The following is a 19,284-nucleotide window of genomic DNA, read 5'->3' on the forward strand; positions in this document are numbered from 1 at the left end:
ACGGATGCCCCTGCGTAAAAAAAAGTGTGTATGCTCGAGCTCCATTCAAAGTAATGGGGCTCTTGCATATGGCGGTGGCGCAGTACTGTGATGGCACGGCCGCGCCATGGGTGCATGCCCCGTTAATCTAAATGGGACGCACCGCCCTGCACGGCTTTCAGCATATGCGTATAGTGCGTCTGTGTATGACGTGGGCACATGGTAGTATGCTAGGCTTCTTATGTACCATACATACTCGACTATAAGTTGACTTCATGTATAAGTCTAGGGCAGGTTTTAGGGTCAAAATTATGGATTTTGATATGACCGGTAGGTAAATTGAGAGTAAAATTTAGGGGCATGTAACAAAAGATCTAAAGGATGAAGCCAAGTAAAACAATGCTAAAGAACTTACAAAATTCCAGGAGACATAACTGTGCTCACACTAAAATCTGCATGGATGAGAGAATAGAAGGGGGCCAGTGCTTCCAGGACGGATTATGCTTTGCCTTTCACCAGGGGACAGTTCCCTTTTTTACAGGACTTAACTGAGCTGTGGATAAGACGGTCCAGTTTTTGGAGTCAATTTTTTGACTACAATTTCTAGACTTATACATCAGTATATACAGTATTATAATGATAATATTAATACATAATATTGAAGTACATAGCATATATAGAAATATATAGCTAAGAAAAACCCTCCATCTTTTGGTGGGGGGAACCCTCAAGCATCATAGAGTGATACTTTAATTTAGAATACTGGAAAAGCTTGTCTCATGAAGTCTTCTCATTTGTTTTTTCAGAGAAAACACAGCTAGCTGACTACAACTTAAATCGTAAGTCTCTCAGGAAAGCAGCACCAAAGGATCCAGAGCACTTCTGAAAACTGTGAGCATTCAGCATGGAAAACAACATGTTATAAATGTAACAGAGCATTTCTCAATTTTGGAAAGCTGGATCAGTCTTAAGGCTAACTAAAACGTATCAACTGAGAAGCAATTTTCACTTCCATTTGAGATCAACCAAAGTTTGCCACGACATTTAACCTGAAGAAACTATAGTGTATTCTTTATAGTGTATTCTTTTTATTGCATTACCAAAATACACTGGTGCCTCGGGTTACGAAATTAATTCGTTCCGCCATTCCTTTCGTAACCCGAAAATTTCGTAACCCGAAAAGGCTTTCCGTTAGCACTGGAAAGCCTATAGCTGCACTTTGCAGCATTTGAATTTCGCGCCGAAATGAATTTCGTAACCCGAAAAATATTTCGTAACCCGAAACAGTTTTTGCCAATCCAACTTTTTCGTATCCCGGAAATTTCGTAACCCGATCATTTCGTATCCCGAGGCACCAGTGTACACACAAACATGTAAAAATATTCCACTTCTGGCATAATTTATAAGAGAAGAGAGATTTAAATCAGCAGGAATACAGTCACTCTCTAATTACATGTGTTTTGTGTTTTTAGCAAGGAGCATGGTTCGGACATCTTATCAATTTCATCTGTCCAGATAGTTATGCAATATCCAGTAAACCTTTCCAAAATCTCCAATGTGGACCTATTGGACCTTTTCCCTCATTTATGTATTCTAAAAAAGTAGTGACATTTCATTGCCTGCATCTTTTTTTCTTCTTTGTGTGGTTCTTTACTGAATGCGGTCAATTTTTCATTCAAAGCAAGATCCCAGATCTTTCTCCAATGCACACAAGTTTGTTTCAGTAATTGACTTCCAGTTTTTAGCTGCCACTAGTCTTACAAGTGAAATTAATAAAGAGACAACAAGGTATTTATATGTAAGTCCCTTACTTTCATCTACAAAGAGAGATAATAATCACCTGCCAACATATTCAATATGTTGCTTGGTAATTTGGCTAGTATATCTTAAGATTTGCTGCCAGAAAACCAATTTTCTAGGGCAGTGGTGGCAAACCTATGGCACACGTGCCAGAGGTGGCACTCAGAGCCCTCTCTGTGGGCACACGCTCTGTCACCCCAGTACAGAGTTCGCCAGAGTTTGTTACTAGAAAGCCAGAGGAATGTGGCACTTTGTGATAAGTAAGTGGGTTTTGGGTTGCAATTTGGGCACTCGGTCTGTAAAAGGTTCGCCATCACTGTTCTAGGGCATGTAAGGCACAAATATATCAAAATGCCTTTTTGAGCACATCCTCTTCACTATACAGGAGGAGTTATGCAATCAATACTGTATAGGAAAGTCCAACTGGTGTTAAATGCCACCAGAAACCAAACCCCCTCTGAACAACATTTTATTTTACAGAAGTAGATACAATTTCAAATGAAGTATTGGACCATATATATTGCCAATCTTTTTCAGGAATTTTAATGTCTACGTTTGCCTCCCATGCACTCTTAATACAACAGAGTCCTTAAACGGAACATCTAAGTGAGCATCATACACTTTTGAGGTCCTTTTGCTGAGTTGATAGTACAGTTGATAGTTGATTTGTACAGTAACTTTCAAAGATGGTAACAGAATGAGGGCCCCTCTGATTTATATATAGTTTTGTTATCACTTTTTGGGATTTTATGGTGTGATTAATTGACAAATGTTGGCAATTTTGGAATGTACCATAAATCCTGTCAACATCCTCCTCCACCTCATCACCACCACCATCGTCGTCATCATCATTATAATACTGGGGCTGCTGCTACACTGCAGAATTAATGCAGTTTGACAACACTTTAACTGCCATGGCTCAATGATATGGAATTCTGGGATTTGTAGTTTGTGAGATATTTAGCCTTTTCTCTCAGAGAGCTCTGGTGCCACAATAAATTATAAATCCAAGGATTCCATAGGCTGGACCCATGGAAGTTATAGTGGTAAATGGAATTGATGGCATTTGAGATGACTGCCAGTACTTTGCCAACAGAGTTTGTGCTGTGGTCAGCACATAATCTCTAGGTATTTGGTTTACAATGTATCCAGGCAATATAGCAGGAGATTTAGTTGTCATTTAAAACCTGTAATTATCTTTACACTGTTTATCACCTTGTACCCATACTATCTAATCAAAGAACAATATTACTATCTAGAAGTGGATGTTCCTCTCCTCATTCAGCATTGTCAACCAAGTTCAGCTGTTGTACAGTATGTCAGGTATTATTTAGCACTGTGTTTATGGTAGGACTGTTTGTTAGAATTTACATTAGGCCAAATAAGACTACCATAAAGACGCAGTATCTGCTGGACTTAATCCCCTACCCCGCCACCATCCCCTTTCCTTGTGTGTTGTGTCTTTAGATTGTAAGCCTGGGAGCAGGTAACTGTCTAATTACCAATCTGTAAGACACTCTGAGAGCATGGCCCTTATCAGATGAGTGTGGAACTGGGGGTTTTGCGCACTGGGTGGTTCGAATTCGCGTTATTTCGCAAAGTACCATCATACCAGCATTCGAATGGCCCAATCCGCACTCAAGTGCTGTGGATGCTCGGAGCTGCCGCAACTGACTGCGTATCGGGCTCTCTTTTGGCGCGTGTTTGCCAGTGCGCTGATAAGGGGATTGCGATATCCGGATTTTTTCTTGTTGATTCAGTGCGAATGGGTCCTGGTATGAACCCCAGTCCCTGAACTCCGTCGCAAGACCCCCAGATTCCAAATTTTTACTTCGGTGGGTCTTCCTCTTGCCGTTCCAGGGAAGCGGGGGGGGCGGCAGTTCCAGCGGCTCTCCTCCTCCTCCCGGCTTGAGAGGCATCCCTGGCTGATCCCAGGCAGGGAACAGGTGCGGGGTCGCTAGATCGCGGCGCTCGCCGCCGTTCCAGCAGCCTCCTCCTCCTCCTCCCGGCTTGAGAGGGCAGCCTAGGATGGCTCCCAAGCCGGGAGGAGGAGGAGGAGGCTGCTGGAACCGCGTTCCAGCGGCCCCGACCGCCTGTTCCCTGCCTGGATGCCAGCCAGGGATGCCTCTCAAGCCGGGAGGAGAGGACCGCTGGAATGGCGCCGATCGCCGGCCGATTCTAGCGGCCCCGCGCCTGTTCCCTGCCTGGGATGAGCCCAGGCTGGCTCCCAACCGGGAGAGAGGAGGAGGAAGCCACTGGAATCAAAGCTACCCCAAGAAAGGCCTCCAGTCCAACCTCCTTCTGCCATGCAGGAAATCTTAATCAAAGCATCCCCATTGACTATGATGGCCATCCAGCCTCTTTGACAGCCGCTGGAACTGCTCCTCCCCCCCCCCCCAGAAGTACATCACACCACACTCACACACCCGCAGAACCGGGCATTGCTAATTTGTTGCAAGGGAAGGTCACGGTTACGTAAAACCAAGCAGGAATGTAGAGAGGAAACAGTACAGGGCACGTTGTATCGCGATTGTTAATGTGCCTGGCTGGCTCTCCAGCTGTTTACCGGGCTGTCCATGACGTGACCTCCCCTTTCACCCCGGAAGCGTGTTAAGGTCACAACCCATGCAGGGCACCACTGAGCATGTGCGAGGCGGCCGATATGAATCGGCCAATCCTCATGTTGAGCACCGGTGTGACAAAACATTCTGCACTGAATGCACTTCGCGCGAATGCGGATTGGCCAATTTGAATCCTGCCAATGCGGAAGGACTCCCAGGTATGACAGTACATTGCGTTATGATGCGAATTCGAATCGCCCAGTGCAGAAGACCCCCAGTTCCACACTCATTTGATAAGGGCCCATGTATGAAGAGCAGAATATAAATAAGACAAATAAAAAAGAAGTGGAATTTACAAGGTACAAACCTGTTGCACACCCACAGATGTGGAAGGAATGATATAGACCTCCATATGTTGTTAGACTGCATGTCTATAACACTTAGCCTGATGAGGAATGCTAGGGGTTACAATTCAAAACATCTGGAGGGCCTCATGATCTTACACCCCTGTGCTGGAATGTAACTTCAATTATTCCTAACCAGAAGAGTCACTCATCAAAGATCTGCAAAAAACCTCTGAAAGGGGGCAGTACTTCTAAAACAAGCAAACACTTATATTTCAAACAGAAAATATAGGACAGGGTGCTAAAGGTATTTCTCTGATGAAACTGTACCTCTCTCATATAGTATGACTGACATAATCAAATTACAGATTAGACAAATGACTCAAAAGTTTTCTGTATAATTGAATGGTCATTAAAGCACATTTGAGATGCAGTTTCAATCTCAGTTATGTTTAAGAATAATTAGAACTTATTCAATTTGTGCATGCAGAAATGGTTACAACATAATTAGTTGTAGATAATTTCTTTTAAATGCACTTTAAAAGATCATGGCTGAGGTGCTTGAGAAAGGTGCATAGTTTTAGCCTTTCTGAGTCACTGATTCTAAATAAATAGGTTAATTGATTCCAAGGAGGGTCTATGCACAGAGAAGCATGCATAGTCAATATTCCTGCCAGGACTAGTGACAGAGTCAGGATTTTGGAGGTGCTCAAGGAAAGTGGCAGACAATGCTGAAAAACAATTCTCACATTGCTCTGATCTTTTTAGATGCCTGTGTGAAGTGAAACTGTCCATGGTGTTAAGGTGAGAAGGGCAAACATTATCACTCTCTTCAAAAAAGACAAATAAGATGATCCAGGAAACGACAGACCAGTCAGCTTGACTTCAATATCAGGAAAAATATTAGAACAGATCGTACTGAAGCTTGTCTGCAAGTATCTTGATGACAATGCAGTGATCAAGAGGAGCCACTATGAGTCTGTCAAGAACAAATCATGTGCAATTAATCTTATATCTTTTTTCAATCAAGTCACTAAATTAGTAGAAGGTGGGAATGAGTAAATTATAATTTACCTGGATTTTAGTAAAGCACTTAATAAGGTCCCCCATAATATTTTGAATAGCAAACTGGTTAAATGTGAAATAGATAGCAACACTATCAGATGGGTCCAGAACTGGTTGGAAAACCATGCTCAAAGAGTCGTCATCAATTTATACTTTTTAAAAACTATTTTCAAGCGGTGGATGCTTGAATCCATGGATAAAGAATCAGTGGATATGGAAGGCCGAATGTACATAGAAATGGGAAATATAATGGCATGGACAATTCTAACTTTGCTATTCAATTATTTATCTTTACACTTCAGGATCTTCTCTAGTTCCTTCATAGCTGCCCTTCCAAGTTCTAGCCTTCTGATTTCCTCACAGCAGTCTCCACTCCATACCCAAGGTATGGGAAATCTTGAACTATTTTAATTTTTCAGCGTCTACTTTAAAGTTACATAAATCATAACTTTATTTGGTCATTATTTTTGTTTTCTTCATGTTATTATTATTATTATTATTAACCTTTATTTATAAAGTGCTGTAAATTTACACAATGTTCAATTGTAAACCTGTCTTTGCACTTCCTTCCTTGACTTTCTTCACTAATCGTTCCAGGTTATTACTCTTTTCTGCTAGTAGTATGGTGACATCTGCATATCTTAAATTGTGGTGGTTCTTTTCTAGTTTTCATGCTTCCTTCCTCCATATCTATGCTTTACGTATGATATGTTCAGCATACATATTAAACAAACAAGGTGATGAACAAAAAACAGCATCATTTCTTCTGTAAATATTACATGGGATTCAGACACTATCATCCGCTGAAAATAATGGGGCATCCATTAAGTCATTGTTTTCATATGGATTTCAACACAAACCATGTTCAGTGAACTTTGTCTGGAGCCAAACCAATGATGAATACAAAAAATAATTTTCAGACAATTTTACCTTGCTCTCAAAGTAAAGTGGACGTAAGAGGAAACTGTACACTTCATGATTTGTGAGTCAATTCACATGAACTCGCATAAGCAGCATGCAACAAATTGTGGCTGCAAGAAGTTTACATCAATAAACCTCACATTCCGACTGCCAAAAAAAGTAAAACCACCTCCACTTCCCATCCCCCATTAAGTTATAAAGCAAAATATTATTGTAAGAGGAAATGCTGGGCTTCCAAATATGTTTTTTCAGAAAGTAAGTAGAACGTGGACAAAAGCGAATTAAACACAAAAAAGTTTACAGTTATTCTCTAGGTCAGGTTCAATTTGTGATTTTTTAAAATTTAAAATATCTTCGTTCACTAAAAAGGAACAATGAAAAAAGCCATCCTTTCCACTGTTGCGGCAGCTCTTCTGCACTCCTGCAGTGTGAGGCATCTGAATGCTGCACCACTCGAGCGTCGTAACACTGCCTGCCATCTGATCAGGCGGTGTGATGCTGTCTTGGGGGTGGCGTTGGGGCATGCGTCATCTAAACACGACACCCCCACGTCCCACCCCAGTCAACGCTTACCGCCAGTCTGTTTCGGCCCTTCCTTCTTTTTCTTTCTTTTTTATATTTCTAACTATTGTTATTCACCTCTTTGTACATTCTTACCAGTTTAGCTGAGGAAAGATTCCACTGGTACATCTTTTTTTAAAATTTCAGATCATCATATATTATTCTAGCACAAATTAGCGTCACTGCATTCTATATTTTAATAGTAGTATAGTTTTCCTCTTAAACCCTTACTAAAAGCCAATACCTGCCATTTCCTCCAAGTATTTAAACTTGCATCATGTTCTCTAAATTATATATTTAAAATGGATAAATCCAGTGTGGTACTACCAAAAGTCTACTTGAGCAATAAGACCTTTTCCATCTCTCATCTCCTCATCCTCTGCAGCTCTCTACACTGCATTGTATTCTGGAAGGTTTCCCAGCCCTCCAGAATAGATTGATGGTGGGAAATGAAGCTCTGGGGAGGAAGGGAATCACTCCCTTCTGATTCCACTGATACAACTCCTGTAACATTTGATCCAAGCAGATGATTTTATATCACCTACAGAAAAGTACTTTAAAACAATGGATTCACCATTGGAGAAAAATGGCTTAGTCCTAGAGAGCCAGCTCCTATTTAAATGTAAAAGAATACAATTTTGTAACCACCCCAAATGCTGCTGCAGAGCAGCTTTCCAAGAAGCTTGAACTGTATCCAGGTAGAACAGGCTCATCCTATCTATTACTAAATACTTAAGGTTTTATTTGCTTTTATCTTGGAAAGATCATGATAAGAACCATAGTTTATAGCATAGTAAGGCGCATATGGATCCCTAAACCAGATGTGCTCTTTGTAGCATGTAAAGCCTACTTTATGTCTTTATATATGATGCAATCATTCAGCAGCAGCCGTTTTATCCTTCCTTTTAATTTGTTTCCCTTATTCTCCTATCTTTAGAAGTCCTAATTCCTCTGTAAATTCAGCATTCTCTTCCCTTCCTTTCTCGTCCCTTGCACAGAATACCAAATTTGTGATTTGTACAAAGTATTTCCCACAGCCCACCTAAACACATAAAAAAGAGAGCCACAGATGTAACTGTGTAGATGAAATGTCCATAGTCTCTTGCCAAGAAAAGCTATTCAGGGGTCTATGTTGCTCCAAACAATGAACATCTCCCATCAAATACATTAGCAAGGGAATAAGAAAGGAAAGAACATAATTATAATGATGAAAGAATGGGCCCAATTAAAACACCTTTTTCTAAACTACAATATTCTGCTGAATGGAGACTTATTTTCCCCTAAGCACTGTTATGAGAATCTAAACAATCAAAGACTAAAATAGATGGAGCCCTTGGACAATAAATGTGGATAAATTTGTACAGAACATGCTTGAAGACATGGAAGGTAAACTCTTGATCTTTTAAACTGGCTATGCATATGATATTAGATATGTAAATTATGACAGAAACTGCTTGCACATAAATTTAATTATAATGCCCAGTAAAAGCTAAAAGGAATACATCTGCCATTTTACTTTGATGGATGTAAATAATTTTAGCCACATTTTTGGCAACCATTCTCAGAGCTTCTAGCTGATTTTGTTCAAATACGATGAGAGAAAGTAGGAGATATTTGAGTCTATGACTAGTTTTTTTTTAAAGGCACAGGTAATTGGAGGTTTGCAGAGGGATAAATCAGTATAAAATATGTCATATGTTTTGTCAATTATAAAAGGTGAATTTAACTCAAAACACTTGAAAATGAAGCGATGTATTAAACAGTAAAAATGCTAAGGATAATTTCCTGGGTTAAAAAGTAGTCTTATATGCCAGAAAATACAGTAATGCTTTTCTGTTCTTTAATGCAGGCTTCTTGGCAGACATTGTTATGCATTTTTATACAGATTTATTCTCTCTTCAACTAAACAGTATATAGCATGAGTGAGCAACTATGTAAGGGTAGGGGACTATACTAACCCTCCAAGAGACTTTGTAAGGCTGCACCTCTTCACAGCATTTGCTCTTGTCCTCTTTTCATGGTTAGGGGCATTTTCACAATGTCTTAGGGGCTTCCTGGGCAATTTTAATAACAGGAAGTGAACTGAAGTTATTTCCTGTTCACATCCTGTTTCAAAAAGGGCCTCCCCAAGCCTAAATCTCCCCAGTGTATGTGCACCCTCTCCCAAAGAGAGGATATTTGGGAGCATTTCAGGGCAAAAAAGTTTTTTAAAAAACATTTTGCAAAAATTGTTTTTTGATTTCTGGGGGCCCTCCACATCCCCTAGAGTGCATTTGGGGATATATTTTACTTTTAAAAAATGTTTTGGGGCGCTGTGGCTGCATGAAAACCACACTTAATATAGTGACAAATATTCAAAGTGTCATGGTCAGTATTCTGTCTGATACAGTTTTCCACTCTCCAACTTTTCCAGATTAACCATCATCCTCAGATCCATTGCAACAGCAACCCATCAATGAGCTTTAAGGAGATGCTGCTTAAAGAAAACATTCTCTCCCTTCAAGTATGTAACATGAGTACTTTCCAGTCACACATCAGAGTGGGAGGGATTCCTAGTTTTGCTTGTTATTTTAATGGGGAAAACTTTTAACACAAAACTGAAAGCAGAAGCAGCCTCAAACAAATATACGTGTGTGTTGCTTGATACAATTCTTTGGAACACAAATTGAATTTCCCAGATGGCCTACGCTGTCATGAGTGTGACCCAGAACATCCAAAAGCAGAAACATATAGAAAACTATTGGCTGTTTTCAACATTTGTTTTTCTTTGAAACAAACCCAGGCTATGGCAGCACTTTAAGCTCAAGCATTAGAGGCTCTGAAAGTTTAAAATCTTCATATTCTTAAAACTGCAGATCACAGGGATCATGCATCTCTCCTGATGTTGTTGGGTTGCAGCTTCTAATTTCCTCACCCCTAGCAATGCTGGCTACGGCTACTAAGATTTTCAGTACAACAAGATCTGGACGATTACATGATTCTCATCCTTGGATTGAAAGAATGTTAACTGAGACAACTAAATGAGGCTGCCCGACACAGTGGGCCAGTCTGGTTGTCGCGGGGGGGGGGGAGCCGCGGCTGTTGGGCTTGTTGCCTGGCCTGGGCCAGTCCCAGCAGCCCATGCAAGGGGCTAACTGGGCCGGGATTGGCCCGGGCACATCTGGGAGCAGGCACTTCCGCCCCAGCACTCAGGACTACATGTCCCAGGGAGCACCAGGAGGCAGAAGTGTCTCCAATTGGGCGGCGGCATCCCTTGGTGCCGCCCTGGATTGGACGGGAGGCCGGGAAGCGGAACCTTTGCCCCTTTCTCGACCTCTCATTGGTTCTTAGGCCTATTTAAGGCCATGTGGTGCCCTGGCAGGCACCATTTGCCACCCGGCTCGCCATGGGTGCGGATGGGAGCCGGGACAACAAGGAGGACCACATGGGCACCCCCCACTGCCACCACCAGCTCTCTGGCGCAACAGTCCCTCGCGGTGGTTTGCCCTCTCCCCTCTCATCCTTCCAAGTGCCAGTGTGGAGGCTGTGGCACAGAGCACAGGGGCAGCTCAGAACCCACGGGCACCCCGGGCAGCGCTGCTGCACCTTCAGAAGGTGGTTGCCTCCTACCTCTGGGGCCAGACCTTTAGGCCTTGTGGCTGTGGCCTGAAACACAGGGGCGCCAACGGCAGCGCACCTCTGCTTGGGCCAAAGGCTCCTCCAACCCAACCCCACAAGAAGTCAAGGGGGGGAGGCAGCCCTTGCCAACAGCCAAGGGGTGGTCTGTGCCCTGCTCCACTTAGAGCCAGTGAGGCACTTAGAGCCAGCGTGGCCTAGTGGTTTCAGTGTTGGGTTGCTATTCTGGGATCAGAGATTGGGTCCCAGCTTGGCCATATTTTCTTTGTCTTTTCTTTCCTTGGCACGATGCCACCAAAGCCAAAAAAAGGCCAGGAGCAGCCCCCCCCCCCCAACAACTAGGAGACAATCAGGTCAGCCCAGGAAGTCCTGGTCTGACTTGGCTCCTCGTCAGATGCACAAAAGGCCTTCTGAGACACCGGCCCACGAACCCTCCCAGCCCAAGAGGCGACGAGTACAAACGTCTACAAGAAGTAAGTCTCCAACACAGGATGAAGCTATAGTGGGCATCCAACAATCCATCGCTGAGCTGATCAAAGAGGGCCGAGACAGCAGGGCCAGGTCCAAGTCCAGACTAAGAACAAAAAGCGGACCCGTCATGAGTCCTCATTGAGCAGCTCCAGCTCAGCCAGCTCTTCTTCCAATGCCTTCAGTTCATCTTTGGGCTCGTCCTCTGCCAGTTCCATAGTGCCAGTGCCTCCCGCTTCCCCTCCAGCAGCCAGCAAGCACAAAGGAAGCAAAGGCAAGCACAATAAAGAGAGACCAAAAAAGGCCTCGGTCTTGACACCCAGAGATCCATCGTCATGGTTCGTGAGTATTCGTGTGCCAGCTCGAGCAGGGACCATTACTGGCTGGAAGGGGCGCTGGCCCTGGGCATGTCTTCTTGGGCCATTAGGTGTAGAGCCCACCATCTGGGACTTCAGGGGGTTTGGTTAGACCAGCAGGCTTCCGGTTTCCCAAAATTTTCCAGAGGCGAGAACCCGCCGAGCATCCACCTCCACAAAAAAGTGAGGAGAAAGATCTTCAAGAGGTGTTTTGTGGATGTTTTCACACTCCTCAGGCCCAGGGGGGAGGAGGTGGGGGAGGGTTTGCCCACTAAGAAGGGCAAAAAGTGCCCCAAGTTTCCGTCTGCTGAGCACACCTTCATTAATTGGGTTGAGGGCTATGGGGTTTTTATGGCTGTTGTCTCCATAGCCTACCTCAAGCGAGGATGGCATCTCATTAGCCATATGCTCAATGTACTCAGGGCATGGTCCATTTGCGGAGACGCTGCTGCCATCGCATATGACACAGCTTTCTGCCAGAGGGCTTCCTAGAGTGGTACCGATAAGTGGGACCTCACAGAGAGTGACATTTGGCTTCTCGAGGTGGGCCCTCACGCTAAGGCTAGAACCACAGCCAAGTGACTTGGTAAAAGAGACCCCAAGAGGCTGGTGTGCTGGGAATTTAACTCCGGAAAATGTGTCCGCTCCCAGTGCAAGTTCGAGTATTGCTGCGAACTATGCTTAGGCCCACACACCAAATTAACTTGCACTCACCCTTCAGCCTCCCAGCAGCCCTTTCAGTCAGGACGCCCCACTCAGGCAGCTTCTGGAAAGAGAGGAGCCCATGGGATATGGTACAGGCTGCCCCATCATGCTTTGGCCTTGCCCCCACACCCATCCACCTTATGGCCCTGATCCCCCTCCTGGAAAGGTACCCTAACAAGGAGGCAGCCTCCACCCTTGCTCTTGGTTTCACTCAGGGTTTCAGGATTTCAGCAGTGAGCCCCAGGCTGGCTTCCGATGCCCACGACCTTAAGTCCGCTCGTGACATGCCCCAAGTTCTCTTCGACAAGGTCCAAAAAGAGAGCTCAGCAGGTAGGGTGGCTGGATAAAGTTGCTGTCCTTTTACCCTTAGCTAACCGATTCTAAATTGTCCACCTCATGGAGATATCCAACAACTAGACTGAACCAATGTATGTGATAGAAAATAGTGCAACAATCATAATTCGGTAGTAACAATTCCTATTTTGCAACTTTTAAAGTTAGAATGCAGCTACACCGTAGAAATATTGTGTATACTCGACTATAAGTCAAGAAATTTATGCCCCAAAATGGACTCCAAAATCCTAGGTAGACTTATATGCGGGGCAATAAGGTAAAATAGTAAGCAAATAGGCGTAAAACAGACTCACCAGAGGAAGGCTGACCAGGCAGAGTTCTCCCTGAAAGCCCTCCTTCCAGGCTCCACGTGGGAGCCCTGCCCAATTGCTCCAAACGCTGCCACTTCTCGTTCTCCCAGGCGAGGCTTCCCTTTGAGAGCCCAGGGATGGCCACTGGGGCACCATAAAAACCCGGACTGGAGGCAATTACTGGGATTCAGGTTCAGATTTAAAGTAGCCTCTTCTTCTTTTTCTCCTTGGCGCCCCCCCACCCCCACCTTAGATGCCTCTCGAGTTACATCCAAGGTGGGGAGGATGGTCAGGGAGCCAGAGCTATCCCTCCACTCTCCTCTCCACCTTAGATGCCTCTCGGGATACATCAAAGGTTGGGAGGAGGCTCAATACAACCTGTATTTTGTGGAATTTGTGTTTTGAAGGAGGCCCTCCAAAATACTATGCCACATGCTTTTAAAAAGCAACTGTAAGGACTCTTTAGGAGATGTTGTAACATCTTAAATGGACAACAATACTAGTAGTTCTTTTGTCTTACATGGTAAAATCTTGTCTCCTCATTTCATGCTTTCTTTTGTTTTTTTTTTTTTGTTTTGTTTTTATGATGCAAGCTGTTTTAGCTCAGTATAAAATGGAAGGCTAAATACTGAAATACAATGTTTACATTTCTGCAGGCCTTCATATCTAGAGTAGATGTATTTAATATAGATGAAATAAAAGGTTTGGTGGAAGATTAAATGTTAACAGATTTTATTTGGCATACCTTTTGGCAAGCTGCAAACTACCCCATGAGATTAAGAAAATGTTGCCTCAGTTGGCAGGTACACACACATATGCTGATGAGTGAACAGGTGTTGGGGGATATAACTGGAAAGGTAAGAGTGAACTGAAGCACAAGTAGTACAGATACTGGCCTGTTACAGACTGCCAAAATAAAGCTGCTTCGGGTCTCTTTGGAGGCATGCTATTTAAATGATGCCTGGGTCCTAAGAGTCCGGAGGTCGCGCCAAAGCCACACTCCATTCCTAAGCACTGGAGGGCAGCTTTGGTGCAGCTTCCGGATTCTTGGGATGCATGCATAATTTAAACAGCATACCTCCAAAGAGACCCGAAGCAGCTTTATTTTGGCAGTCTGTAACAGGCCACTGTTAATAACCTCAAATATCTAGTCCTTCTTTTCTGACTGGAGCAAGATGACATGCATCACAAAAAACACAAGTACAGCATGGAGAAACTGAGATATTAAAATATAAAACTTCAGGATCATTATTAAATAAAGCATTAAAACATTTCCTTTAAAGTTCTTCTGATTCCTTTCTAAAGGTACACTGGTAACAAGTAACAAAATGTTCTAATCTTTAACTTGCCACAAGACCCTTTCTTGAAACAGACTAACACAGCAGCCTCCTTAGAAATCAGGAGACAAGTTACTGTATATAATGTATAAGTCTAGAAATTTTAGTCAAAAAATTGGCCCTCCAAACTGAGTCAACTTATCCATTGGTCAGTGTAAGTTCTGTACTTTAACTCTTATTAAAAGAAAGAAACATCCCCTGGTGAAAGGCAAGAGTATACTCTGTCTTGGAAGCACTGCCCCCCCCCCTTTACTCTCTCATTCATCCAACCTTTAGTGTAAGCACAAACAGCTATGCCTGGTGAAATGTTTTAAGTTACTTGGCATTGTTTTCCTTTCCTTCATTCTTTATATCCTTTGTTATATGTCCCTAAATTTTACCCTTATCTTATCTATGGGTCATATCAAAATCCATAATTTTGCCCCCCCCAATCCTGCCCTTGACTTATATATGAGGTCGACTTATAGTCAAGTATATACAGTACTCAACAAAACAAAAGTATTTCTTCTTATTGTGCCTTAATTTGCCCAAGAACAGTTTTACAGGTGATAAATTAAAGATTCAAAGCATTAGAAGTCCCTCTCATTGACTAAGCCTAGGCAAAGCATAGCCAAAAGGTCTATGCAACTAAAAAGAAAACATTCAATTATATATAACTGTGATTACTAAATGGGAAAAAAGGAAGAGAAACAACTATTAAAATTAGCTACCCACCTTGAACACCTCAGAGAAGAAACCAGATCCTATTTTCTCACAGGAAAAGTCATCAAGCCGGGTAAGTCTTGAAAAGGCACTTATCAAGGCCTTGTATGAAGAAGTCCAGACTCTGCCCATCTGGGACACAGTCCCATCACCTCCACCACCCCCATCAAAATCTTCAAGGCGCTCCAAACGTGGTGGAAATCCTGCTATTGAATTTCGCTTACTCCGATCCATCTTGTAAACAATATGGTTCCTTTAGAATGGAGAGGATTTCTCACATCTTCGGTGTTCAATTTGTTTTTCTTCTCTCTGGTTGGATACTAAAAAGAAAGGATAAATAATTGAACCATTTTCTTTTGCCTCATCTCTCACACTACACCGCCGAATAATAAGGCATCAAAAACATAAGACTGTATTGGGGAGGGGGGGAGTGGGGAGAGAAAAAGCTACAGTAATTTATTTCATTCTTGTAATCAGCATGTAATAACAACTAAGTCTAGGACAATGCTTATCAGACTATCTGATGTGAGAGGCCAGCAATTATTTCCCCCCCAGTTTGCCAAAGACATGCTGAATAGTTGTACCCATCAGGTACAACTGTTTCTCCCTCCCCACCCACCCACCCACCCTAGCAGCTTGCCAGGGACTAGCAGTCCATGGCTCAGGGACTGGCACCAGTCCAGGTACTACCACTTTGAGCAACACAGGTCTAAGAACTCAGAAAAAGACATGTTATAAAGTTATGGTACTTTGTTCTTCTTAGAGTTCAAAATTACTGATTAACAATTCCTAATATTTGTTTTTGAGGACAAATGGATTGCTATATTGTTGTGTATTTGTTTCTAAAACCAAAATTAAAATGAACAGTATTTCTTCTTTGTGCTTCTTAGGCCATCTAATGTCGAAAAACAGCAAGTTTTTCTCACCAATGTGCCATGGAACAATACTGTATTTGTGCCAATTGGCTATAACTGTTTCTTTTTGTCCTGGACACTTGCCACAGACTAGTAGCCAATGGCTCATGGACTTGCATCAGTCTACAGACCACAACTTTGAGTAGCACCAGCTTATAGGTAGGAACACATTTATTGGTATATTGGACTAGGAAAGAACTGATGATCTCAAAAGATCCTCTGCACCTTTGGAGCAGAGCATGCTTCTTACTATAAACTAGGGGTAACAATAATGCAACCCTCGAGACATTGGTGGATTCCAAGTCCTAGAAACCCTAGCCAGCATAGTCAATGGTGAGAAATGCTAGCAGTTGCAGACTAACATCACATGGAGGGTCACATGATTTAAACCGCAAAACAAACCTTGATATTGTATTACTTTGAGACTATGATAAGAAATGTGATGGAAAACATCATGGCAAACAAACACATTTCTAATGAAATACTTTCCATTCAAAAACAGAAGTAATGTAGAATGAAATTAATAATATAACCTACACTGCAACAAGTATTAAGAATTCTGCTCACAACTAGAAGTTTATTTCTATACCGTGGGCTAAATCAAGATGAACAGCTGCAATGGATCTAAGGATGAAAATTAACCACCTTGACAAACTGCACACTGTAATTTTCATCTAAAAATTGCAGATAAAAGACTTTTGGTTGTAACTTTCTAGTTTCTCAGATGGTTTGTAAGGCTGGGGAAATTAAAGCCAACCTATCACCCCTGGAGACCTCCTGGAACAGCGACTGACTAATTTGAGGCAACACCTCTCCCAGAATTTACAAACAGGGAGGTCCAAAGCTTTTAGTTACTGGGGAAAGCAAAACCACAGCAAAATTAATTTAAAGTCTGAAAACTGGTTTTTAACATATTACAGACAAGCATGAACATATACAGAGTTCTACAGAGAAGGTATTTCTGAGTCAGAAATAATTCTGGAAAACAAAGTTTTCTTTATATTTCCCTGTGAATAATGATAGCCATTTTCTGCAAAAAACATAGTACTTGAAATGTTTCCTAATTAACAAGTAAATGATTGCCTATCCGTTACAACAGCAATGTCCAAACTCTGGCCCTCCAGGTGTTTTGGACTTCAGCTCCCAGAAGCTTCAGCCACCTTGGCCAATGGTTTGGATTTCTGGGAGCTGAAGTCCAAAACACCTGGAGGACCAGAGTTTGGTCATCACTGCTTTACAGGGCTGGAGACTAAATGAGATGTCAAACACTCCACAATATCTCCTACCAGAGCTTCCTGAACCCTTATCAAAACATGTAAAACCCCACTTTAGACATGTATGTTTGTATGTTACATGAGGATGTATTTTCTCACTGGCAGTGATGTCACTGGCATGATCCAACAGTAACTCACAACTGCATACATGCATTGCTGCAGTGTCTGTCACATGAATGGGAGCTAATTTCAGGGTTCCCCCCCCCCCCCCCAGGTACAATTTGAAGCCAAACTCTACAGAAATTTGTAAAACTGGCTTGACCAGAAACTATAGCAGGATGGAAAAAAAAGATATATTATGTGTGATGAGACATTAAAGCAGCACTGTACAGCTGAAAAGATCTTCTCAGTACACAAACTAAATCCTTAGTAAAGAATCTGTTTAAAAATAGATCGCTCTATAAAGCTGTGTTTGTTAGGATACAGAAGTTAGGATACACAAAAGACATGCAGCAATGTGTATTACAACTTTCACAGGCAATACTTTGTGCCCACAAGACTGGCATTTTAGTAATCTGTTAATTCCTTAAATATGTGCCAATGTACTAGATTAAACAGCCATAGTTGAGATTTTTCGCTAGTATCAGTAAGCTCTAGCATCTTCCCCAAATACATGCTAGACAAAAGTCTCAATGAGCCATTTACAGCATTGTCAGCTGCTAACCTTGGCAAGTCCCTTGGCAAGTCATTTATCCTATCTTCCTTGTATTTTTACAATGCTCTGAAGGTATCAGATATCAACATCTCTTCCATCTTACTCTTTTGTTAGTATTTCAAATGTATAACCAGTCAGTGATTGCTGTTTCTTCAAAAAGGAAATTTCTTGTTCTAGCTTGAGCTATCATGTTTCTAATTTTCCACAAATGGAGTCAACAGTCCCAAGGGATAACCTGTTTTACTCAAAACTATTCTGGTTCAGACAGTGAACATCAGTTGGCTACTTCATGAACTGATAAGTGGAAATTAATTCATGTTATAATAGACTGTTCTGAATCAAACAACTCATTTTCTTTCTCACATTAGCAAAGCCAAGCCAGTTCTAAATCCACATTAGCAAAGCAACTGAAGAAACACTAACGTTCTAGTTGAGCCCAGGGTGTCTCAGCTTTGTACTTTATGCTGGGCAGACAAGTATTTTAAAACTTTGAATTTAGAGACATTATTAATTCTTTTAGTGCTTCTGACAGAAACAAATGGGTTTCAGTTACCATGAACAGAGCAATGTTAAAATTATGTTCTGTTCCTCAACCTGGCTTTAGCTTCTCTCTCTTGGGCCTGCAGGAAAACTAGAATTTCACTTCTCCTAGTATAACTAAGGCACATATGGCAATTGGATTACAATATTAGTGGCACTAAGTGTCTTCAAATATGAATTTATAAAAAGGCGCCGCCACCACCTGCTACAACCAGGACACCTTTGCTCTCTTCCTCTATCTAGAGTTTTCCTGCCTGTTGTATCCCACTCTAGTCTCTGCATGGATGCCTGTCTTACCATGATAACTAAATAGCTCTTTCATGTTTTGAGGCAGCATGCTTCAGACGACCAGAGTAACCATGGCCTGCTTGCAGACTTCCTGGAAGGATCTGGTTTATTGCAGTAGGAACAAAGGGATGCTGGATCAGAAAGATGCAAAGAAGAGGTGAGTACTGAAACCCAAATTATTCACTTGTTCCCACATTCGTTCTGTAAAGACAGCATCTATTTTACAGATAACAAACAAGTGTGGCCTAGAGAAGAGTGATTTTGAAAATGAATTAAATAAAAGGCAGAGGTGGGATTTACTCACCAACCAAACACTTCAAACCCTTTTCCTCATTCATTTACTCTATCATTTGTTTCTCCCATCTCTCCCCAAGCTCTACTTTTCTACCCCTGTCACACTTACTTGTCTCTTATCTTGTTCACCCCAGTCCTCTGCCTACAGTGTAAAGAAACTAGGCTCAGCATACAAAGATCTCAAAAAAGGGGCCTGCTGTCTAATTGTCTGCCATCCATCAAAATCCTAATCATGACCTCCCTACAGCCAAACTCCACTAA

General features: G+C 42.3%; 1 protein-coding gene across 2 annotated transcripts in view; it reads right to left on the reverse strand.

Annotated features, from left to right (window-relative positions):
- TESK2 (testis associated actin remodelling kinase 2) overlaps nucleotides 1–19,284 on the reverse strand; it is an 81,141-nt gene that overhangs the window by 54,357 nt on the left and 7,500 nt on the right. Inside the window, exons 2-3 of one of the 2 annotated variants that reach the window (XM_042463459.1) lie at nucleotides 18,739–18,860; nucleotides 15,071–15,378 (exon numbers count right to left, since the gene is read on the reverse strand). In XM_042463459.1, the coding sequence (XP_042319393.1) occupies nucleotides 15,071–15,292 (222 nt within the window). In that variant the 5' untranslated portion in view covers nucleotides 15,293–15,378; nucleotides 18,739–18,860. The remainder of the gene's footprint in view (nucleotides 1–15,070; nucleotides 15,379–18,738; nucleotides 18,861–19,284) is intronic. The other variant, XM_042463458.1, reaches the window with a different exon arrangement.

Source organism: Sceloporus undulatus, chromosome 4 (assembly GCF_019175285.1).
Source record: "Sceloporus undulatus isolate JIND9_A2432 ecotype Alabama chromosome 4, SceUnd_v1.1, whole genome shotgun sequence".
In the NCBI taxonomy this organism is placed as follows: Eukaryota; Metazoa; Chordata; class Lepidosauria; order Squamata; family Phrynosomatidae; genus Sceloporus; species Sceloporus undulatus.